The 25,419-nt window shown below is 47.4% G+C and overlaps 1 protein-coding gene across 3 annotated transcripts in view; it reads left to right on the plus strand.

The window, feature by feature from the left end:
* The window catches only part of ATP8B2 (ATPase phospholipid transporting 8B2), a 2,597,648-nt gene that overhangs the window by 2,289,596 nt on the left and 282,633 nt on the right, over positions 1-25,419 (plus strand). For all 3 annotated transcript variants that reach the window (XM_069651926.1, XM_069651943.1, XM_069651936.1), the window contains one exon: positions 23,804-23,951. In XM_069651926.1, the coding sequence (XP_069508027.1) occupies positions 23,804-23,951 (148 nt within the window). The remainder of the gene's footprint in view (positions 1-23,803; positions 23,952-25,419) is intronic.

Below are 25,419 nucleotides of genomic sequence, written 5' to 3' on the forward strand. Positions count from 1 at the left end.
ATTGCAGCACCAGTGCCCAGTCCGCTTTAAATTTAGCATGCTCTCCCCTGATCTCATAAGTTACTTTTTCCATAGTAGCAATGTTCCACACTTTGGCCACCCATTCATGTTCAAGACCTTCCACTTCGCCTTCGTGGGCAGGTTTTCTATCTCTGTCCAACCCAGTATGAACAGGCTCACATTTGGCATTTTCTTCTTTACCCAATATACCCCTGATTGCATCCTGGATCAAGAGCCAGGTATTTCTAAAGGTTTGGTCAGCGCCACCAGATGTGACTCCATGTATCCTCAGCCCTGCACCCCCTCCAGCATTGCCCAGAGGCCGTCCGGTTCATTTTTGCCAGTCTGCTTGGGGTGAGATGCCACTGATGCATCATTTTCATCCAAATTTCTTGAATTTGAAATGAATGGGTCGGCTTGGGAATATTAATCCACAGGGAAGCCCATTGCTCTAGCTCAATCTCTTGTTCGGCCTCCCTTTCCCAATTGGCCTTGAACGTTCTCACCCCTACCTCTTCCTCCTCCTTGATCAGCCTGTAAAGATCCCCAACCAAATGTTTATCCCTGGAGCTAGAGGTCACATATTTTTCAAAAGGGGTTAGCGCTTGCATCACTGCCACCTTATTTCTTGGATCTAGGGCCCAATGTCTCGGCTCAGCATATTGGAATCTTGCGTCCTCCCCCACTTTAGAAAATGATTGTATCTCCCCCCCCTTGGAATAGGTCACGTAGCTTATTTCATCCGCCCTCCTGCCACTTCTCAAGCCCCGTCCCCTCAAGGTGTAAATTGTGGGTTCCTGAAGATCGGAGTGAGTGGAGAGGGAAACTTGGTTATTTTAGAGTGTTTTATAACTTTATCCCACGTATCACCTAACATGGATTCGATGGAGCTACAGTACATGTTTTGTGGTCTGTCCTCCCGGGGTAGCCATAGCACCACCTCTATGTTAGGGCCCACCACCGCCTTGTCCATTTCCTCACCTCTCTTCTCTCTATCCCCTTTCGACCAGTTCCTAACCATTCTAATTTGGGATGCACGATAATAAGCTTTAGGATCTGCACCACCCATGCCCCCTTTAATCCTGGGTAGGAACATCAATTTGTAAGGTTCTTTCGGTTCCAGATGAAGGCTTGTGTACGTTTTTGTATTGCTCTAAAGAAGGACATCGGTATCTTTTATGGGTAAAGCCATAAACGCGTATAGTAGCTTAGGCTTTAACTCCATTTTTATGGCGTTTATACTGCCCAGCCAGGATATTGATAGTGGGCACCACGTAGTCTGCGTCTTGTTTATGGAATCTAGGATAGGGGGATAGTTAGCCTCAAAAAGTTGGTCCACAGTTTTAGAAAAGTATATACCCAAATATCTCAATTTGCTCTTGGCCCATGCATATGGTGACTTGGACTTTACCTCCCCTTCCATCTCCGGTGTCATCTGTAGGCTGAGAACCTCCGACTTGCTCTTATTTATCTTCAGCACTGCTACTTCCCTGAATTGAGTCAGTTCCCTATCCACCGCCTCCAGCGATTTCCGTGGTTGGTTAACGTTAGCAGCATATCGTCTGCGAACGCAGCAACCTTATGTTCTTCCTTGTGTTCTTTCCCACCAAATGGGACTCCCTCAATATCTCGGTTGAACCTTATCCTGCTCAAGATGGGTTCCAGGTATATGGCATATAGAAGCGGGATAGTGGACATCCCTGCTTTGTGCCCCGTGCGACTTTTAACCGCTCAGTTAGCTCCCCATTAATCAGTAGTCACAGGGGTGGTGTTTTGTGATTGGCTGCAATCTTCGATATAAAGGCCTCACGCAGCCCCATCTTACGCAGTGTAGCAAAGAGGAATTGCCACTCGACTCTGTCAAAAGCTTTTTCGGCATCCAGCGCCACCACCAAGGATGCTGTACGTTTTTGATTCACTTTCTCTGATATGTGCTACCCTCCTGTTGTTATCATGGGTCTGCCTTCCCCGTATGAAACCCGAGTGGTCGGGGTCAATCAGCCCTGGGAGAAGAGAGTCCAACCGCGCCACCAAAATCTTTGTGTAGATCGTGGCGTCTGTGTTAAGTGCAATTGGCCTATATCAGCCACATTGAGCCTGGTCCTTCCCCAGTTTCGGCAAAAGTATCACTTTCGCCTCTTCCATTGAAGGCGTGATTCCCCCCTCCTTCTCAAATCTATTGAAAAGTGCTGCTAATCGCGGGGCCAATTTCCCTGTATAAGTTTTATAAAATTTTGTTGAGAATCCATCAGGGCCCGGAGCTTTATTAGTGGGGAGTGAGGTTATCGCTCTGATCACCTCCTCACTGGATATTTCTTCTAATCTCTCCCTCTCTCGAGCCATTATCTTAGGCTATGAACAGCCTTCCAGATAATCCTCTAGAGCTCTCCCCACCGGTCTATCTAACTTATACACCTTCCCGTAAAAGTCAGTGAATTCCCTCTTGATGGATTCAATATCTGTTTGCTCCTCCCCCTCCGCGGACCTTATTTTTAGGATGGTTCTCTTTTTCCTCCATTCTAAGCATCCTGGCCAACAATCTATCCGCTTTGTTGCCTTTTGCGTAATATTTCTGCTTTAGTTGAACTAGAGCCCTCTCCGCTCTGCTTGTTATTTGCGTGTCTAGTTGGCCTCTCACTGCCCTGTATTCTTTTCGAACCACCACCATGGGTTTAGTCGCCAGTTGGAGAGTGAGCATCTTTAATCTGTCTTCTAAGTCTCTCTCTATGTGCCTCAGCTTGCTCTCTCGTTTGGTTTTTATCGCTATTACCTTGCCCCGAATCGTGGCCTGAAAGGCGTCCCAAATAAATGGTGGGTCTACCCCTTGGGTCTTGTTTGTTTGAAAATACTGATCGATCTCTTCCCTAAGGAATTCTTCCATAAAGACATATGCAGGGTACCTCCAAGGCCTACTGGGTGGCTTGGCATTGTGAATGACACAGTGATGGGTGCGTGGTCTGACAGGATGATGGCCCCCACTTCCACCTCCCTCATTCTTCCTAGAAGTAGGCGTGACACCCATATATAGTCTATCCTAGAGGCCATTCTGTGCCAATGGGAATAGTATGTGTACCCCCTGGCCTCCCCTCCCCTCTCCTTTCCCTCCGTATGTCCACCAGTGCAAGATTTTCCATCGTACCCTTTAATTCCACTGAGGGCCGATTCTGCGCGGTAAATGTTTTTGCACTTCTACCCCTCTCAGGATCCCAGGTGAGATTAAGTTCCCCACAAGAATGATATTCACTCTGGCAAACCCTTCAAGCTATTGAATCATTGTTTGTATGTAGTGACCTTGCCCCTTGTTCGGGGCGTACAGCGATGCCACCGTTAGAAACTCCCCCCAGCCCAAGCAAGTTATCGCTATGAACCTGCCGTTGTTGTCCCTACTTACATCCGTTACTTTAAGTTCAAGATTGTTTCTCAAGGCTAGTAACGTGCCCGCTTTCTTGCTCAGGCTGTTGGCTTGCTGGACCCTTATCCTGAGCCTATTTTTTTTCCCTTTCTTGTAAATGGGTTTCAAAGGGATTGGTTCTTCCGATGTATTCCACATCTAAGACGGGTAATCACCACAGCTGTGCTGCTTGGGAAAATTTTTGGCGTCTGCGTCCTGCGTTGTTGACATCGATATGCTGTCCTCGAGGACCTCCGTCGAGCCAACGTCACCGGATGTTATAAGTAGGACGCCCGTAGCCTCAGTTCCGTTTATCCACAAACGTGTTCGCTTCGGAGATCTCGGCGCACCTCGGTTCTTCTGAGTACTTCTATCGGTTCTTCGAACTTGTTTGTTTGTGAAGATATCATGTCTTTGTCTTCTACCCAGCGGTCGGTATTCAAGAAGTGTCAGGACTACGGTTCCAAGATGTCACTTACGGACCCGCACAACGCCTGCCTCTGGTGCCTCGGTGAGGACCACGCCACGGATGACTGTGACGATTGCCAGTCGTTAATATCGAAGGCCTTGCTGGAGCGGAAGAAGAAGCTTTCTATCGGTAGTTAGGGTTTCTAAGCCCCGAAAGTCGAAATCCGCTGGGCTTTCGACCAACGATTCGAGAGGCGACTCTCTGCGTCGTAGGGATAAGTCCAGGGGGTCTCGGTCCCGTAGTGGTTCCCGCCATTCCTCTGCCTCTTCGAGGCACTAGCGGAAGCGCCGTCGGCGGCTTGCTTGTCCCAACAAGCACTCTTCTCCTGCAGAACGGGATGCATTTTGTACGGAGATGATGGCGATTTTCCAATCGCAGGGCTCTGTTCCGTCCGCGCCTTCGAAAGAAGCCAGCAGGGAACGCGCTAGGGCCACCGCTCGCACGCCTTCAGGCTTGGGTGGTCGGGGCGATCATCGGGAGCCTTCGAGGTCCCGATCGGACAAGGTGGATCGCTCTAGACATGCCTGCTCCAGGTCCCGGTCCTTGACGCCCTCAAGACCGTCGGAGCCTGTGAGGTCTTCGAAGAAGACGTCGACGCCATTGGCGCTATGTCCGTCGAGGGACTCTCTCAAGGCTCTGCCTCCATGGAAGCCATCGGTGCCGAGGCCGTCGGAGGACATGCTCGGGGCACCGCCCTCGAGGCCTGTGTCGAAGCCATCAGCGCCACGCTCGACGTCGATGCCGATTCCGTCGACACCCTCGATGCCTTTCGAGGAGGCTTTATCAGAGGTGCCCCGGAGACCGGTATAAACCCAGAGGAAGGCTCTGGCCGAGTCAAAAAATGTGGTTGTGCCTTTTTCTGTGCCCTCATCCAGGGATTTATTCCAGCCTCTTGATTATATTTTTGAGGTGGATGAAGGGTCTGAGGAGGGTTTGGTTCCTGAGGAGGTTCCTGACGACCTCTTATCTGGTCATAGCCAGATGGAAGACCTGTGTCAGTCTTTGCACGACACCAGTGGTCTGGACACCTCTCCGGAGGTTGAATTCGGTAGGCCTGGCACGCAGGGCGAGTCTTCGTACCAGCGGCTCATGTCGAGGGTGACGGAGTACTTGGGGTGGTCTGCGCCACCAGTGGATTTTCTGCAGGATGACCTGACAAGATATCTTGGACCACGGTCCACCAACTGACCCGGTACTGCCATTCCATATGGCTTTGCAAAGAAGGGGGGCGGCGGTTTGGACTGCTCTGGAGAGTCTCCCGGCAGTGGGTAAGTCGCTACCAAAAAAGTACCGCCCAGCCAGTGGCGACCCTGGCTACTTGTCCATGCACCCTACTCCGGAGAGTTTGGTGGTGCAGACTGCTACGGCCCCAGAAAAACAGGCGTGGTACCCTACCATCCTTCCTGATAGGGACGACAAACGTTTTGACGATTGGGCAAAGAAAGTCTTTTGTTCAGGGGCTATGGCTTTGAAAGCAGCCAACTCTGCGTGTGCCTTAGCACGTTTCACTCACACTCTGTGGAATTGTGTTTCATTGGCGGCTGAACATATTCCCGAAGGGGAGGAACGGGATGGTTTTCTTGCCCTTGTTCAGGATGGCAGGGATGCCATATGTGAATCCGTTCAGTCGGGTCTGGACGTGGCAGACTGTGTCAGCCGGTCCATGGCGGCGAGCACCGTGATGCGCAGATTTGCATGGTTGCGGAAGTCAGGGTTTGCTCCTGATGTTCAAGCACGGCTTCTCAACATGCCCTTTGATGGTGAACATCTTTTTGGCAGCAAGGCTGACAAGAGCCTTGAGAGGTTGCAGACCTCGAAGGCTGCAGCGAAATCGTTGGGCGCTGCAGTCTGCCAACCTCCGCCTTTTCGTCCTAGGGGACAGCAATGGAGCGGAGGTTCCTTTCGATACTACTCTACCTTTGGTAGATCGAGGGGAGCTGCAAGTCAAAGGGTCCAATGTAGGAGTACCAGAGGTGGAAAACAAGGTACTCGGGGTGCCAAAGCCGCTCCAGCAGTTGCCTCTTTGCCCTCAGGCACTGCCGCAGCAGCTTCAGCTCAGTCATGAGGCCATGTCCCATGGTTCGCCGCAGTATCTTGTAGAATGGCGTGCCATTACTTCAGATGTGTGGGTTCTGGAGATCATAGCCCATGGCTACTGTCTTCCTTTCCGGCAGAGGCCTCACGACAATCCACCAGGGAATCTCTCTTTGAAGAGTCCTGATCCGCTCCTTGCGCAGGAAATCAAATCCCTGTTGGAGAATGGTGCCATAGAACTGGTGCCTGTAGCGGAGAGGAACAAGGGATCGTATTCCCCATATTTTTTTATGCCAAAAAAAGACAGGGGATTGAGACCCATCATGGACTTGCGCAGTTTGAACAAGCTCCTCAGGAAGGACAAGTTCAAGATGGTTACTCTCTCTCTCTCAAGTCCTCCAGGCCCTTCAACTTCAGGACCTGTTGGTGTCTCTCGACCTCAAGTACGCTTACTTTCAAGTGCCGGTTCATCCCCAGCACAAGAGGTACCTGTGGTTCGCGGTTGGCGACTCGCACTTTCAATTTCGGGTCCTGCCGTTCGGATTGACCTCCGTCCCAAGGGTGTTCACCAAGCTCATGGTGGTGGTGGCAGCGTATCTCAGGAAAGGGGGGATTCATGTCTACCCCTACCTGGACGATTGGTTGATCAGGGCGCACTCTCCCGAGCAAGTCCTGGATCATCTGTCAGTCACCTGCCACTCCCTTCACAGGCTGGGCTTCTCACTCAACTTGAAGTCCGCGCCACTTTGAATTTACATGTGATCAATAAGTGACGTAGATCTTCTTGAACTCCTTCTCCACAGAGATCACAATTTCACTCATGAGGGTCTAATTTTAAACAGATTCTTTGTAATTCTTTGGTGGTAGTCAAATTTGATCAAATCCTCAAGAGTTCAGCTCTCCATCTGGCGTTAGGAAATCTTCTCATATACGGTACAACATAAATTCTTGGTTTATCACTGAGAGCAACATTTAAAAAAAAACTTAATTTCAGAGAAGGCTCTTGTTAAAATCCAATCCATCCTTAACAGTGCATGTTTAACCTTCTCTGGGTTATCAATCTTCTGTATCCCATTTGAAGACCGATAAATACTCCTAACACTCTAGATTCATTAAATCTCTTATATCCTCGTAAAGAGAGTTGTTCCGAGGCAGAATCACAGCTCTATACAGTGTCAATATTTTCCAATTCAGATAGGCATGCAAAGATTGCAAGCCCAATTCATAGCTCAATCGAGCAATTGGTAAAGACAGGGGGAGGTATCAAACTTTCTTCCATATCCTGCACTCCATACAAGCCCAATCTAATTTGCCTGCATAGCAGTTTATTTCCATTGCATAAAGAATGCTCGGAATTACTTTCCCCTTATAAACTTTAATGAAATGGAGCATTGAGAACTGGCAATATTTTAGCCAAGAGACCTTTTTGTATGCCCCATTTTTTTTTTTTTTTTTAGCTTTTGCCACAGTCTCTCTTGACCGCGTCAAAGGCTTTTGACAAATCGATCAGAGATACATAAATGGGTTTGGTTTCTCCCTTCTTTTTCTTAGCATTGTTGACACGCAGTACCACCCCGTTTAGCATTGTCGACTGTCCTTTGCGGAATCGAATTTGTAGTTTCGATAAAATACCTTTGGATTCAGCCCAGTCTTCTAACTCTTTTAGAACAATGCCAGAGAATATTTTGCTCTCTGAGTCTAACTCGGCGTTAGGGCGATTGTTGACTGGATCTGCCCTATCGCCCTTTTTATAAATGGGTATAACAATTGCCTAACTCGAAGATTCAGGGCATTGTCGGATATACACTATATTCTTAAACAATCCAAACAAGATTTTAGACCAATTTGTAACATCATTCTTCAGGATCATATTTGTTGGTCCTTTGGGGCCTGCTGCTCTCGATCGAGAAGCACCATTCATTAATCGTTCTATTTTGGCCTTATCTATATGGATTTTCTATCGTACCTCCTTAGCAGCCTTTGAGGGAACTTTCTCTGAATCTTTGAATATTTTACTATAATAATTTAGCCAATCCTCCTCTATCACCATATTTGCCTGAAGTGGATTTTAGTAACAGTCTGGTCATTTACTATTGCCCAAATATTTCTTGCATTGGTCGGCCGTACTGCTTCTAGCATCCGCTGGCCATCTCGCACATTCCACTCAAATCTGTGCTCCCGTGACCAATTACGATTTGCATGGCAGGGATCCTTCTTTTTTCGACAAGCCTTGGTTCTTCACAGCACGTAACTCCCTATTACAGGCTTTCTTTTTCAAGTATGTCTCCTCATCAAATTTATGTAAATGTTTAATAGATCTAACATCAGACCTAGTATTCGGGGGCCTATCTCCCATAAAAAATCCACAAAGCTGCCCGGGGAGAGTAGACAGTTCACTTCTACTTAAGACCCGACCTGAATGATTTCCTTTTGTATTCAACAAGGAGCTTTCCCTTGTACATCTGGCCGCTCGGTTCCCTTTACATTTATTAATACATTGGGGGTTTATACATTTTTTAAATTTCAAGGTACGCAACAAAAAAGACGCTTAGAGCGCAGTGGTCACTAGTGCTCAACGCTTATACCCTTATGCTCTCGCAACACTGAAAGAGCTCTGGCGAGACCACCAAGTAATCGATAAGTGAACTTGCATTTTCATTTCTCCATGTTGCTGCAGGCTTTAATCCCCCACTGTATTCCCGTTAATAATTTGAAGATTTCACTCCTTAAAGAAACAATTCCATCTCTCCCCATGGGACTTCCTATAGATGTTCAGTTCGGTGAATTGGTTATAGGTATACAGTGGGCATTCAAATCACTGCCAAGCAACAATAAATCATTGGCAAAGCTGATGCTCACCTGCGTGAGTATAGATGACAAATCTTCCAAGAATATTGACAAATATCTGTTTGCCGGATTCCATAACACACTAATCACAACCAGCCCTCTCGTTATTCCCCCCTCTTGAGAACACACCATGTGGCTAGAATGCCTGGAAGATCGGAGCTGATGCACTTAACACTAAATCCTGCGATATTTCGAATCGTTGTTCATAAACCCCCTGGGGGGTCTCCCTCCATTAGGACATGCAGCTAATTTCTCTAAGGTTATAAAACCATCTGTTGCTATTTTTTTTCCATAAGCCACGTCTCCTGAAAAACAATCAGATCGTGGTCATGGAAATTTAGTTTACTTGTGGCAACATCTCTAAAGGAGGAAGGGCCACGTGTGTTCCAGCTAATAAGTTTAACACGATCCTCAACTAAAGTAACTCCTCACACTCGCTGATCTTCTGAAAAATTTCTGTCAAGATTTCCGGTAGCAGAGACCAAATCTTTGTTTTACCCTTATCTGCTGGAACCTGCATAGTGCTACTGGGCTTCACTCTGCTTTCATCATGGGTTTTTACTTGGCTGTTTCCTTATAAATATTCTCTCTGTTAATACTATTTTCTCTATTTTTGGTAGGTGTTAAAATACCTCTAAGCCCAGTTTTCACAGATCATTTGCAGACATTAACAAGGCATGTGTGCCCATATTAGATTTCAGAATCACTTCAGCAATGTATTACTTTTTCATATGGAAAAGAGTTTCGATCAATGTTTACAGTGGAAAAAAGATATACATTTGGCACCATACGAGTAAAAGATAGAATAGTTCTTTGATTTAATCCTCTGGTCTCTTCATTTGAATTCATCTGTCTCAGCCAGATTCTCGGTGCTGCAAATGGCTTGGTTGAAAAATTACTTGTTTTACTTAGTAAGAAGGATGGTAGAAACTCTGTGTGTATTGGCGCTGGATCGGTGAGTGATGATCACATCTGGTTGATTTCATTCAATGAAGGGTCAAGACACTTCAATGTATATTTAGTCTTGATTTAATCCGTACGTAATGGCCAGTGGTTAGCTGGGCACATATAGTGCTTGTCACATGAAAAAAGCCAACGGTCTTTATCAAGGCTGTGCAAATGGGTGGTGAGGTGCAAGTGTTTTTTGGTGACATTGTATGTTTCCGAGACACATTGTGACGTAGCATATTACATGACATCAAGTAAAGTGATAAAATAAAATACAGGTTTCATATTTATTTTGTGAGAGGTGTGGTGAGTGGTGTGACATGTGCAACATCGGCATTTTGGTATATACATAAATAGAAATCATGTTAAAAGTATTGTTTTTTAAAAACAAGTTTTTGCACCAAGGAAAGGCACGACATAGGATGATGGAAAAGGGGGGAAAAGAAGAGGCTGGTTATTTTGGATCACTAAAACAGTCTGTTAGTAATTAGGAGCTGGTAAAATGTCTTACCACAGTGTTAAGATGGGTGCTGGTCCTTGAATAAGGATGCTGGATAGCCACTGGAGGAGAGAAAAAAACAAGAGGAGACCTATTTCATGACAGCATGTTAGGATGGGATGGTCGGTGCCTGAGCGAGTGCCGTGACGTGGGTGTTGATTCCAGGGGCATCATGCCGGTGCCCGGATGGGTACTGTGGCTGGATGCGATAGAAAGAGTTGCTGTGACCAGATGTAGTGTGTGCCCTGGTCATAGGGGTGACACCCCGGAGGCAATATCAGTTGACCCGTTGGGGCATCGGCTGACAGTAGCCGCAGAGCTCACTCAAGATAGCTTTGGCAGGTGTCCGTGGCAATGTCATGACAGTTGACTTAACAGCGCAATTGTATAGTTCATTTGCATGAAGCCATAGTCTCTGGGGAGCTTCTGGTCGAGAAATTGCCAGGGGGTCCAGTGAGGGGATGGGCAAGTATTAGCAACCTATGCTGGGGATTGCGAGTATCCCGAATGCCGGTGTACGTGTGTACCAGTGGCAAGATGGGGGTACAGTGCAAATGTTAGTGTGGTGAAGGTAGTGGTGGAGTGCCGGACCCAGTAGGGACCAGGTGCGGGTCACGGCAGTGACATGTTGGGTCAGTGATCCGTGCTGGGATAATAGGGGCGGACCCGAGGGGCAGACCGTAGCTTAGGCAATGGGGATTCGTGGTAGAGGCAAGCTACATGAACGGTCGTCTTGTGGGAGTTGTAATGCTAGCATGCTCATACGCCATAATGTTGTGTGACGGTGGTCAGTGAGAGTGGCGTCAGCCATGCAATTGGAGCATCTGCGTGGGGCTAATGCCGTGCGTCAGCCGGTTCCAGTAGGAGCAGGGAGTCTAGCTCATTACGAAACGATTGCAGGGTGGGGGAGGAGGGGTGGGGTGGTTTGTCATGGTGATCAGCCATTGTGGGTGGGAACGCGATTGGGAAAAAAGTATATATATTAAATAAAATAAGTAGGCGGTGTGTTCAAAGGGTACCGGACGCATGGGTTGGTAGGGTGAATGATGTGCACAGGTCGGGAGGCCAATACGTGGAATGCCCGCGGCAAGGCGAATTAAGTGCATCAGAGCATAAGTGATAAGAGGTCTCCGTAGAGCCCTGGGGGTGGGGGGCATGGATGGGATTACCTGATGAGCCTGGAGGGCTGCTGGAACAAGATGCGTGGTCACCGTGCCCTTTCAATCCCGTCCACCATCTTGTTTCTGTGTTAAATAAAAGGTGCCGGGTGGCTGGGCGGTCCTGAGTAAGCTGCAAGCAGATAGGTTATCACATGCAGCCAATCGGAATGGAAGGTTGTTGGTGTCCCAAGTTAGTACACTCTTCAAGGAAAGTGATGTAGGCTTCACAAAGGGCTATGTGTAAGTATGTACAGGGCGAGCCAGAGACTGGGGTTCAGATGTATTTCAGTGCCGGATTGCTGCAAAGCATACTTAATAGGGGTTGGGATATATGTATTCGAGTGCCGGAACAGGCTCTGTATAAGTATCACGGGGCGAAACCAGAGATTAAGGTTTCAGATATATATTCCAGTGCTGAGTGGCTGCAAGGCATACTTGATTAGGGGTGCAAGGTGACGGGCAGGTTCATGGTTGAGTGGGTCTTGATGGGGGGTGTCATTTAGAAGCATCAGAGCTAAGCGTGGGTGCGTTAATAAGGAGCATGGGGCTATGGTTCAGAAAGATAGGATGATGCCGTGTGGTTCGGTAGGCAGACCTGTTGATAGTGCAAAGCCAAGGGCAGGTCACGTCATGTAGTATGTCTGGCTGGGTGTGGGATAGGGAGGGGTGGGTGGTGGTGGTCGTGGAGACGTGCAATGGAGCAGTGAGGGTGGGTGGGAACCCATGGCAATGCTGCCTGGTGTGAGTCACCATGGCAGTTAGCTTCAGCATCTGAGGCAATTTTGAAAGGGTCAGAGCAACAAGTACTAGGGTTACGGTTGGAGGGAAAACATGGTATACAGTGCTAGTGCAAGCTTTGAAATAGGCGTCTAATGGCGGTAACCATAGCAAGGGCTGGGTGACACCCTAAGGGTTGATGCATCTAAATTTACAAAGCATTTGAAACACATGGGGTGATGCCGTGACAATCCAGCGGTTAGTAGGAGTTTTCCTTGATCATAAAACAGGGCCATTGGTATATCGTACTTATCAGAGCTGTAATTGACCCATGTTAAATGGGTATAGAATGACAAGTTTCGCAATGGTTGGGTAGTCTTTAAAGGAAGACATTGGGCCTCATTACCAGTCCGGCGGTAACCGTGGCGGTAAAACCGCCTGGTTACCGCCGGACTCGTATTACCATTCCGCATCTGTGATTCCCGGAATTACCGGGGCATTACAGCCCCGGGTTCCGGGAATCACGGAGGCGGAATGGTGTTAATCCCCATTCCCATCGAGTCCTATGGGACTCGATGGGAATGGGGATCATGGAAACACCGGCAGCATCTCGTAATGCTGCCGGTGTTTCCTCGTTCGCATGCAGGCGGGCGGTGTTAAACCCGCCAGGTCAGACCTGGCGGGAACATCACCTCCCGCCTGCAGGAGTCAGGATCAGGCGGTCCGGAAACAACGGTGGCGGCGGGTTTATTTCCGGACCGCCTGAGTTATAATGAGGCCCATTGAGCTCATGCTCATAATTAAGGCCCAAGCTCACACATCTGTATTTGCAGATTAATTTAGCTTAACGTTGTAGTAGTTTAAGTTCTATGTCGCCACTTCTCGGGTCTGGCGGGATGATTTCCAGTCCCATGAATCTGATATCATCTTTCCTGTCAAACTGATGTTTCTCTTGACAATGTTGAGCCAACAGATGTCTTGCATCTTGCGAGTTGGGTAGACTTAGATGTTCTCTAATCCTGGTTCTCAGTTCCCTTATTTCGCTGACAATATATTTACAGTTACGGGTGCAGATGGTAACAGATTACAAATTTAGATTTGCAATTAATACATTATGTTACTTTGTGTTCTGTGCCATTGAAATCAAGGGTTTTGGCGTTACTCACATGGAGACACATGGTGCAAGTTCCACACTTGTGAAACACAGCCACTTTTGTCGATGTGAGCCAAGACTGGTTGGTGACTGCCTAAGGTGCCATGTACGATGGGCTCAGCATGGTGCGCAGGGTTGATGCCTTGGTGTAAGTCAGTAGTGGCCTGAGGAGTATCAATTGCTTGATGTCCGTATCTATACTGAGTAGGTGCCAGTGTTTTTGGAGTATTTTCTGGATCTGATTGCTATCCTGGGTATATCTGGTTACATATCTGATTGTTTCTTCTGTACCTGTCATCCTGGGTTTGGATTTTGGGATCAATATTGGTTGCCATGTTGATTGCACATCCAATTGCCTTCTCTGTATATCCTCATTCTGAAAATCTGTTTTGCAATAATTTGCATTCCGCATTGAACGACTCATTGGTGATACAGTTGCATTTATCCCTGATGAATTCGCCTTTAGGTATATTGTCTATTAGGGTTCTGCAGTGACAGTGGTAGCAAAAAGTACAGGGTTGACCTCCGTTGGTTTTCTGTATGTTGTAGTTGTCAGTTCATCGTTTTTCATGCTGATGTTTATGTTCAAAAAGTTGATAGAGCTGTCACTGTGTGTACCTATTAGCTCTAGAACAAACTGATTGTCTTTAAGATATTCTTTGAAGCAGTAGAGCTGTTCCGTGGTGCCTGTCCATATAATCAGAACATCATTAATATACTGATACCATTTATGGATATGGTGGTTGAAGTCCGATTTGGACAGTGCATGGACCTGATCATAATGATTCATAAAAAGCTTGGCCATTGTTGCACCCACTGCGATTCCCTTGGTCTTTTTTTATAGTACACTTGGTTGAAGATAAAGACGGTGTTTGTCAATGAAAATTCCAAGAATTCTTTTTTAAGTTCCAGATGGGAGTAGAAGGATGCAGATGTTTTGGAAAAAGTAAAATCGAGTGCTAGATTATGATCAATAACCGTAATAAAGAGCCTTTACATCCAAGGTTACAAGTAAATAGTGCACTTAATTTGCCTTGCCGCAGGCATTGCACGCATTGGCCTCCCAACATTTGCACATCATTCACCCTACCAAACCACGCGACTGGCACTCCTTGAACACACCGGCTCCTTATTTTATATTTGAATGTATTTTTTCAATGGCTATTCGTCGATTGCCATTACCTTCTTACCTCGACATACGTGAATCTGTGAGCTTGTCCCACTGAAACCCTGTGCACGGCAGCAGAAAGAAAACTGGCCTCTTTGAGAAGCAGTCTAGCACAGGGGTCTGCCTTTCATATAAGCTCGCAACCACCAATTGCTCAGTTTTACTTAGTATTATTTTTTCCATTGGCTGGTTTCACTTGTATCCCCATTCCTCTGTTCCATGCTCCTTTTCTTCACTCGGACACTTCTTGGATTGTTTGTCATTCTCCAAATCCCGCAGAACAACACCATTGCTAGCAAGAAGAGTATTTTCTGTAATAACTATAGTCTTGTTAGTAATACTAGTTGACTTTTTTCCTTGACAGAAAATTGGTGCCAATCATAGTGGCTTAACGGATAGGTTAACATTATCTGTTTGCGAGCCAGTTCTGATTTTAGTTGCAGATTTATCAACCAATCCAGATTTTTTAGTTGAGCACAATTGCTCACTCGAAACAGACTCCTTGCTCATGTCTACTTGTTGACCAAATGAAGTAGTTTCTGTTTTCCCTTTAGATTTAATAATTTGCTTCTCTGCTGTAATTTTTTTCAATTCATTGAAAAAGTTCCACTTTCCTGACTTTTTTTGCTCGGTGGCTCTTTATTTCCTTTGCATATCATCGTCTGTACTTTTTGCTAGAACTTTCCACTCTCTGACTCTTTTTCTTGTTTTTCCTTCTTTTCCTTTTGGTCTCCCGTGAGCCATCTCAATAACTTGTTTGCTTGGCTTCTTTCTACTTAGTCGACACATGTAGGACCTACTTCTACTATTGTTGTACTTCTCTAAAAACAATTTGCAGGTGACTCTGATTTTCTGTCTGGCTGAGTCTGTATATCTGATTCTTGTGCAATTTGGGCCAGTCTTTTAAATTCAGCGAGTACCGACGTTGAAAGTGGAGTATTATCAATAGAGACATCTACACATCTGCCCTCAGTTTGAATTATTGGCGACATTTCTTCTTGAATCTTTATCTTCACCTGATCTTGCAAAATTTTGATTTCTGTCCACATTTGTTCACTATGGTCCTTGAAAGAACTGAATTTCACTTTCAGCCCTTTTAACTGACTCAGTTGTTCTGGGCTAATAGTTTTTAGCTCTTCCAATGGCTCATTTATTAGGGAGTTTATTGCCCCACTCACGCCTCCAAAGATGACTCGTAGCCTCATATTTCCTTTGTTCATTCTAACAGGATGCCCAAATGTTTGAACTTTGCCTTTCAAAGACTCAGACATTCACCAGGGAGATGAGAATGAAACTTAAGGCAGTCAGCGTAGAATCAGAAGGCCCTGACAAGTCTATGTTCCTTGTTCATTCTGTAGGGGGGGTTTGTTTTCTCTCTTACATCGGTACTGCCGTTGCATGGTACAAAGTCAGATACTATCGTAGTGCCCGGGCTGCACTGATTCTGCAAGCGCTCCTTAACTTGAGCTGCCGTTCTATCCGGGCAGCCCCCCACTTTTTCCATTCTCACTTGTGTGTTGCCAATGTTTGTTTTTGCTGAGGGGAGATAATGGGAAAGCAAAGCTTGTCCATAGCACTCAGGCAACGTGATCTTTGCTTATTTAATGGCAGGTCTGTTATCAACCTTTTCATTGAGGAAGTGGATACAGTTTATTATACATTTTGTTCAGGCGTGTAGTCATGGTAAAAAAATGCCTGGGCATTCTTTCTTCAATTTCTAAAGATCTTTGCTCTATTGCAAGAGGTGCATTTGTAGAACTTTCCACTCTTAAAGGCGAAAGGCCCGGTCTTTGTACACCCAACCCTTCTTGAATGTCTTCCACTTCCTGTGCTCTCAAATCGTCCCTGAAGATTGAGCTTCTCAGATTATACATATTAGATATACTCTCCTTTTTTCCAACTTATCTTTTCCTTGATCCACAAGATATTTAAAGAAAAAAAAAAGAGTTGGCGCTGGTACTCGATGCCTCCAGTGAGCGTGATTTAATCCGAAGCAATCTAGCAGTTGACAGAGTGATTTAGAAAGGCAGGAATCCCAAGTGGAGAAAGTAGAGACCAGCAGTGCAAACACTGCAAAACGCCTATATTGTGAACCAATTGAAATGTTTCCAGCTCACAATCGCTGAGACAATCAATATGTCAGGGACTATATAGGCAGACTTCAGCACGTTAAAGTTTGTATCAAGCAAGATCAACCACTCACCGCTGGAGTTCCGATCTTTGCGACTTCCCAGGCAAACTCTGCTTTCACTGGAGCCGGAGGAATTGCGGGAGAGGCTCTCTGTTCAATTCAGTCTTACATTATATCACTAAGCTGGGCCGTCAATTATTGCTAGGCTCAGAGGTGCCGGAGCACGGCCAACACACTTGCTGCGCTCCGCTTGTGAGCCAGGGTAAAGTAAGGCAAGATCCTCCTCTGACAGTATGCAATGAAAAAAGACTCTTGACACACGGGTCTGCACAAGAGTCTACACACAACCAACACACTCGCTGCACTCGCAGAACAAAATGAAACACAGCAAGAGGTCGAGATCCCCTGGGGGTTCTTTGAGGCATCACTCTTGTTCGTCAAAGAGGAGCTACCACTGCAAGGACTCCCCAGAGGGGAGAGACCCTGCAAGTACCTTTTCCCACTCATTATCTAATCCTGAGGAATGAAAGACATTCAGGATGAAGATGCTTGACCTCTTACCCAAGGCACTGGCGGCTTTGGATCCTACGCTGGCAGCTTTGGCTACGATGCTTGCGGCACAGGCGGTTTTGGCCAGCAGGTAATCCATAAGCGACATTCACATGCAAGTGTTACACCATTCCATCTCCGGTCCCCTGACCTCAGGACCCTCTCTAGCGGCGCTATCTGATGCTGGCGAAGCCGGAGTCGCAACGGAGAGCATACATGTCCCATTTGCAATGCATTTATGAGGATGGGAACTGCCATCCCATAAGGGCTGGAACACCTCCACACTAGGGACATGAGAAACTTTAGGAAGGAGTTTTATGGACAACATGGAGACTTGCTGGACCTGGTGGCCGACTTGCAGGAGGCAAGTGGCCTGGACAACTCGCTTGAGATTGCCATGCTGATTACTGCCACCTCAGGGAAACTTCAGGCCACTTTCCAGCACCTGATGGAAAAGTTAGTCGATTATCTGCCCCTTCATGTCAGATGGTGCATTACAAAATGACATCCTTGATGAGGGTCCAAACAAGCTGACGGTTGGCTTTCAATCAGGCAGTGGGGGGGGGGGGCAGTGCTAGAACAAAGGGCCAATCCAGTTTTAGTTTTCAAAGTGGACTGCGAACGGCAAAAAAAGCACAGGCTGGCATCCTCAGACCATATATGCCTTGGTGCTCCAGGACACTATGACGAACCTTAACACTCCTTCTTTTGCATCTTTGTCCCCTGACAGGGAGAGCAAGAGACTGCAAGATTTTTGGCTGTTCAATACTTGGTCTCTGGTGTTTAAATGTCTCATGTGCTCTGACCAATTTCTCCTCTGGCCTGTGGTGGGTCTTGGCAGTGGCATCCAAACACTTCCCTGAAGGATAGATGCATGAAGGCTTTGAGGCCCTTATCAGGGACGGCAAGAAATCCTTCCATCAGATGCTGTTATGGATACTGCAGACTACGTAGCAAGAATGATGGGCACAAGCACGGTCTTGAGCAGATTCTCTTGGCTCAGGATGTCCGGGCTTACTACTGACGTCCAATAGACATTTCTGGATATGTCCTTTGATGGCATGAACCTATTTGGCACTAAGGCCTATGAGCCCTTACAGATGTTTCAAGCCTCTAAGACTATAACTAAGTCGCTGGGGCTGGCATTCCTGTGACCTGCGTGCACTGGGAGCAGTTTTTGCCTCTTTGCCTCTTTGCCACCTATGCCCAAAGACGTAGAGGCCAAGCCACATAGGGGAAGCAAGCGTAGAGTTGTTCGTACAGTGATAAGAGCAGGGGTTCGCCCAGAGGAGGCACGAAGTCTCCTTGAAGTGGACTTCTGCCATCAGTCCCCTGTGGTTGGCAGAATATCCCTGTTTGGGGAGTAATGGAAAGATTTCACTTCCAATCCCTGGGCCTCATAGGTCACACAGAGGTGGTGCTGCCTCCCTTTTGCCATTCATCCTCCAAACTATCCCCCATGCCATCACCCCTTGCCTTCAGAACCTCTGCTGCTGGAGGAGATCTGTCAGCTTCTGGCAAAAGGGGCTAAAGAATGTTTATACTGCTCAGAAAAGGCAGAGGTTGGTACTCAACCTATTTTTTGAGGCTGAAGGAGGACAGCGGTCTGAGGCCCTCCCTGGACCTGCACTTTCTGAACTTGCTAGTCTCACTGGATCTCCATATGGCCATCCACAAGAAGCAGAGGAAGTACCTGAAATGTAAAGTAGGAAACCATTTCAAGGTCTTACCTTTCAGACTTTCTTGGCACTCACCGAGGGTTTTCACCAAGCTGCTAGCAATGGTGGCGGCTTGTCTCAGAAGGGAAGACCTTCATGTTTTTTCTTATATGGACAACTGGCTTTTCCGAACCTGCTCCCCAATTATAGCATCGGCACACCTGTACCGGATATGCAGCCTGTTGCCCAGCTTGTGCTTCTCCCTGAACTTCAAAAGGTTTTAGGCTTAGCTGTGTCAGTCCCTCCAATTTATCTGTGCAGTCTTGGATACTCGCCAGAGCTGGATATTCTCACCCAAAGACAGAGTGGTGAACATTTACAAGATGGTCCAAGTTTTTCAGCCACAGACAAAAGTTCCAGCCTCAGCTTTTCTGCAGTTGCTGGGTCTTATGGCCTCCTGCATCCTTCTGTTGCCAGAGGCCCAACTGGGCATTAGGTTATTGCAGTGGCTTCTGAGCTCAGTGGTCTCTGTTTAAGGGAAGAACATCAGACCTTTTAATGATCTCAGAGTGTGTCCGGAGACCCTCAATGGTGGTCCGTGAAGGACAACCGTTTGAAAGAGTTGTTTCATCAACTTTGACCACAAGTGTCTCTAGTCATGGATGCGTGTCTGAAAGGCCTGGGTGCCCAGCTCCAAGGCCTTACAGTGAGTAGACTCTGGTCCGCATCAGTGTGCCATGAGCACCCCAATCTGCTGGAGCTGCAATCGATTAGGCTGGCCCAGGTCACTTTCCTCCCCTCTGTGAAGGGCGAATCGGTGTTGATCTTTATGGCAAAACTGTTGCCATGCATTGCCTTAACAAGCAGGGTGGTGTGGGCCCCTGCCTCTGTGCAGAGAAGAAATCTGATTGTGGTTCTGGACTCTAGAGAACAAGGTGTCTGTGACTGCCTCCCACCTGGCCAGCAAGGAGAATATGATGGCAGATACACTGAGCAGACACCATTTAACCTCCCATAAGTGCGAGGTCTGCCCAGAAGGTCGGGAGGAGATTTTCTCCCATTGGTGTACTCCTCCAGTGGACTTCGGCTCTTCCAGTGTGAACAGGAAGTGCAGACGGTTCTGCTTTAGGCAGTTCACTTGTTAAGGAGCTCTGGGGGACGCTCTGGCAGTCAAGTGGGACTTCAACTTGCTTGTTGCATTCCCGCTGATCCCCGTCATACTTCTGGTTCTAAGGAGACTATGCCTATTTGGGACCATGGTGATGTTGATCACTCTGGACTGGGCCAGGAGAATGTGGTACCTGGAATTGCTGGACATGGCCATCGGTTCTCCCTGGCATCTGCTGCAGAGGATGGACCTCCTCTACCACTTGGGGGTGCGGGGGGGTGTTCAGGGTTGGGGAGGGCCCCGCACTCAAACCTCTGTAGTCTCTCTCTTCATGCCTGACTACTGAAAGGCTAAGGTATAAGTAACAGGATCTCTCGCAGGACATTCTGGACATACTCCCCTCTTCTAGAAGAACCGCCACCAAGTCCATCTATGCCTGCAGAGAGTGTACGTTTTCGGTTTGTTGTCGGGAGAGGGATCTGGGCCCTTTTACTTGCTCCACGTCCTCTGCAATGGAATTTCTTCTGTCTTTGGCCCAGACGGACCTGCAGATTGGTATGCTGAAGGGGTACCTTGCAGCCATTTCAGTCTTCAAGAGGACCCCGGAGCAAGGCTCTTTTTTTCTCGTGCAGGTCTGTACACAGTGCTCAAATGTTCATGGTTTCACTGATTGCCCTGTTCTTCGTGCAGTTCATAGTATATAGGGGCTTCCAGTCCCTAAGAATGGACTGTGCCCTCCCACGTGTCACAGCACCGCTTATTTCTTGTGAGAAAGCAACGCAGTTGGGCGTTGGCGCCTGACACTGGGGCAATAGCTGTCCCCCCTGCTGTGTATCTTAGAGGGATGTTCTTGGTTCACAGTAGGCCTGGGGTGCATAAGTTGTGTGAAGCTAATACCTTGGGTAATGTTTCAGGTGCCTCATTAATATAAACAGTAGTATGGTGGCAATCGTAAAGGAGGCACTCGGATAACGCTGGCTACAGTTGTCACCAAAGAACACTGCAAGGCTGAGCGGGCTGAGCGGGCCCTCCACTCCGAGGCCGCACACACGGCGCCCTGTCCTCCGATGAGCACCTCCCTGGCCCCAACACACCACATCCACTTGTCCAACTCCTTCACATCAAAACCTGCACTGTCAGCAGACACATGTGAGGCCAGGGCCATGAAGTAGCCACCATAAGGGGTTGCAGCTCACTGTATGAAAGGATCCAGGTGATCTTGTACTGATCCGGACAAGCACCAGCTCAGTTGTATCTGGCTCACACCTAGCTCAGGTTGCACAGCGCAAGGTTTTAGATGACAAAAAAAATGACAGTTCAGGGGGCCGTAGGTAAATGGCACTAGTACATCAACTTGCGCATGTCTCCAAGACCGTGAGATATTAGAATAACTGAATGGGTTGTGGTCGCTCACGTAGCCAAAATAAGAAGAATGCAGGGTATATTGTCCCGCTTCAGCGAGCAGTCGTTTGTGTGAAATTTCAATTGTGACTTGAGTGTACGTTATGGCCACATTAACGGTAGATAGCAACCGCTCTTCTATCTAGGTGTGGTTATGTTGGTAAACGCCTTGATGCGAGAAGGATTAAGCGTTGAGAGCAGTTCAAATTAGGTAGAGTTCTCCCACGTAGTTCAGGCAAACAAGGATTTGCAATTATAAGATCTAAGCTGTCTGGGGAGGTGTCAGCCCGATCGGCTGTTTAACATCAGGTGATACGAATGCACTGTGTTCCCCTATGTATCTTCAGTAGGGATCTAGTAGGCCCCTCATAGTATTGCGTGCAAATTGTAAAATCTGCTGCTTCAATCACCCATCAGAGTGCCACCGCTCGGGCCCGTGGCACGTTCCGAGGTACAGCTCTTCTGCAAAACAGACATCCGTGTGAGTGTGCAACTAAATAATGCACAACACAGCCAAAATTTGCCACGGCCTCCGCAACCGTAGGGCCCCTGGGTTGCGGCAATCTAAAGTACCACCGTCAGGGAATGCAGCTCCGTGTTAGGCAATCCGTCGAAGGGATGATTGAGCGTGCTGCTTCTCGGGGATGAGCCTCTTCGTTAACCGGCGGGCGGATGTCACATCACGGGACGCAGGTTCATCGCGTGTATCCCAGTGTTGGATGTTGTCTCGCCTACTCGGGTATCCCGCGCCATACCTGGCGAAGGGGGGTATGTCACTGCAGGGCTAAGGCAGGTTGTCGTCCTCTCACCCAGCCGCAGCGTGACCACAGCTAGACAGCCCAGCTGGCCCGCAAGGCAGCGGACCGCCAGTGGAAGAGCTGGGCACCCCCGGCCGACGGCGGCACCTGGACAGGGTGCACAGTGCGCTCTGCACAACCAGCAGCATCTCGTTGCCACAGCAGCAGATGCCGCGGGTCTCAGCAGGTAGGTGGTATAAAATAATGAAGGCCCTCTCAAACAATCAAATGGCCCAAGCACAGCAGCCTGATGCGAAACGGGAAAGCCTGCGCGGCTCCTCCAGGCGTTCGCACAGTCTCCGCCCACTTGATGGCACTTATGCGTTTTCTAGCCGGTGGGGTTGAGTCATCTCGGTGTGATGCTACCGTCCGGCGCCACGTCTCCGCTACACTTTCTGAAAACGGCAGATCGAATGCTTGGCCAAGGATTAACCGTTTTAACGCAGGATTTTCACCAGGCATGCATCCACACATTGAGGTCGGATGCATGTTGTGTGGGTACCTCAGGTGGCTCTCAAACAGGATTCATTTTGAGACAGGATCTTCACCGGAGAGGAGCTCACGCTTCAGGCGGCCATCTTGTGTGTGCGCAACAATGCTCTCCGCAAGGCACCTTTTTCACGATCACCACAGTCATACAACTCCTAAGGGGTCTTTCTAATAGGTTTTCCCCACGCCAAGTGGTTGTCGCAGCGTGGGATTTAAATTTAGTGTTCATGTTTTTAATGCTCCTTTTGAGCCCCTTTATTCTTGTTTAAGATTTCTCAACCGTAAGTATATTTTCCTGATCACCATCGTTTCTGTTAGATGGGTGTGTGAGCTCCAGGCGTTGTCAGTTGAACTGCTCTACTTGTTTCTTTCCAAGAAAAAGGAGGCTTTTGAAGTTGGGCCTTCCTTCCGAAGGTGGTCTCAAAAGATCCACAGGCCCTGTCTTCTTTCCTCCACCTCATCCTTCCAAGGCAGAGGAGCGTTTCCATTGGCTGGATCTGGTTCAGGCCGTCAACTTCGAAGTCTCTTGGACAAGGGAGTCCAAAATGGGTGACCAGCTTTACGTTGGTTATACTGGTGCCTGAGCTCGCAGGACTGTGACAAAACAGCCCCTGGCCCAATGGATCATTCTCTACATCCCAGAAAACTACGATATGGCATGAAATTAGGGTCTCTTGGTTCTCTCAACCCGAGGGTGGGTCTGCACCTTTGTTCTGGGACATGGAGTTTCTGTTTCTCGTTTACTTGGTGTCCTTGCTGCCCTCCCTTCTCCAGGTCATTGTACTGCTCTGGGAGTCCATAAACATGAGGAATCAGTGAGAGGAAGGAGTCCATTAGAAGACCAAATGACTTGCCTCTAGGCAATGTTCTTTCTGATAGATGTTCCTCCCATGAATTTCTCATTGCCCTCCTTACCTGCCCCACTTGCCGGGTTAGCTATTACACCTTAGTCCTGCATTTTCTCAGCATCAATAAGGTAGAGAAAAAGGCTGCAAATGAGTTCACTGTGCACATGTAATGGCCCTGACGGAGCCGACGCAGAGCCGCGCTGTGCCTCTTGGTGGCGGAATAGTTTCTGAAGAGGAGCTGCGCTGGGAGATGGATATCAAAGATGAGGAATCCATGGAAAGATCGTAAATCAGAAAGAACATTACCGAGAGGTAAGTAATTTGTTACACTACACTCCTCAACACCCTATGAGGGGAGGAAAGGAAAGAATGTTCCTGTTATTGCAAAAATGCAAAGTTGCCAGACCAATTCACATCTTGTTTTCTGTTACCATAGGAAAACTCGTGAGAAGATGATTGAAACTTGTGGAACAGTGATCAATGGCTTCTCATACCAGGAGAAGGTGTTGTCTTCAGCCAAAGTCACCTCTGTTCTTGAGGCCATCACTGGAGAATATGCCATTATTATCAACGGTCACAGCCTGGTAAGTGTGATTTGCAGTGCCACTTCTGGGAAAGATGATGGGAAGGGTGCACCCAAGCCACAAAGCCCAACACCACAATACGCAGATTGCCTTTTTACCAATGTTCAAGATACAACACTTATGGCACAGATTCTAGCACTATCAAGCAGGACTGAAGGTTGATGGATTGAAGGATTTGCATCGATCATAACCACGGGTAACCTTGCAAATAAATATTTTTCGGGATGAGACATTGCAGAAGTGGCAAAACCAAACACAAATTCCACTGAAACACAAACTCACGTGATCAGATAATGACCCATAAGCACTTTCAATATGGAGACACCCCATTTTCTTGTTTCAATTTCTGTCCACTTGCATACCTGTACAATTACCAGTATTGTTTTTCCATTATCCCACCAACCCTCAATAGGCTCCTTGTATTGTTGCTTCCTCATCACATGACTTACTGAATAACCAATCACAATCATCACTCTCATTATGGTCAGTGTTTTTTGAGCCAATGAGATTCGCTTTTACATAAGCCAATCCAGTGACTCCCATGCAACTATATATTCCATCAACCAATATGGCAGCTGGCACAATCACTTTTCCGAGACCGCTCAACTGTTTGCAGACCCCCCCGGGCCTTAAAGGTAAGCCTCGAGGAACTAGGACATAATACTAATGCGGCCTGTTTAAACTCACTAGTCCACCCGTGGCCATTAGTTTGAGCCTCACACTTTTTTTTTCTTTTAAATATCTTTTTTTTCCCGGTAACTATTTGGCCTATCGCACACTAAATCACTGACTATGCACAAACAGGCCAGCAGCAGCAATACTACCACCCAGGCTCCTTCACCCACCCTCCAAATCAAAGGTTTCGGCTACGGAAGGATTTCAGCAATTAAAAATATGCACCCTCTTACAGGCGCTAAGGCACTAAATATACATACACATGACTGCACTGTCACTGAGTAACACATGTGCCCCACTGGGTCATACCCAAGCCACATTCACTGAATTATTATCTTCCTTTAATTAGAACATGCACAACTGCTAAGGCCCAATAAGCATTTATGCATGACCGCGCAATCAAACTAAGTCACAAACAACCCACTTTCTTTGAATCGAACACTGTTCTGGCTCTTGCCTGAACCCTATTGCGGAATCTAACAAGTGCCAACAGCGTTTATCAACCCCTGAGAATGTGATACAATTCATGTCCAATGTATGTCAACCCCACATGCTATCCCATTCGGAGCAACAAATTAAGAGCATTATTCTTTAAAGCCTACCTTACTTGCACCCACAACTACAGTACTGACATAATGCACCCTTTTTGTTTATTTGATCAACATCCTCCTTTTTCTTTCCTTGGTGTTTTCTGTTTCTTGATCATAGACATAATGGCACCCTTGATTCTTGGGCCTTTTCACCTAAAATCATTTGAATGTGCATGATAATTAATTTGATTAAACAATTAACC

The sequence above is a fragment of the Ambystoma mexicanum genome, chromosome 1p, assembly GCF_040938575.1.
Source record: "Ambystoma mexicanum isolate Mex_15411 chromosome 1p, UKY_AmexF1_1, whole genome shotgun sequence".
NCBI lineage: Eukaryota > Metazoa > Chordata > Amphibia > Caudata > Ambystomatidae > Ambystoma > Ambystoma mexicanum.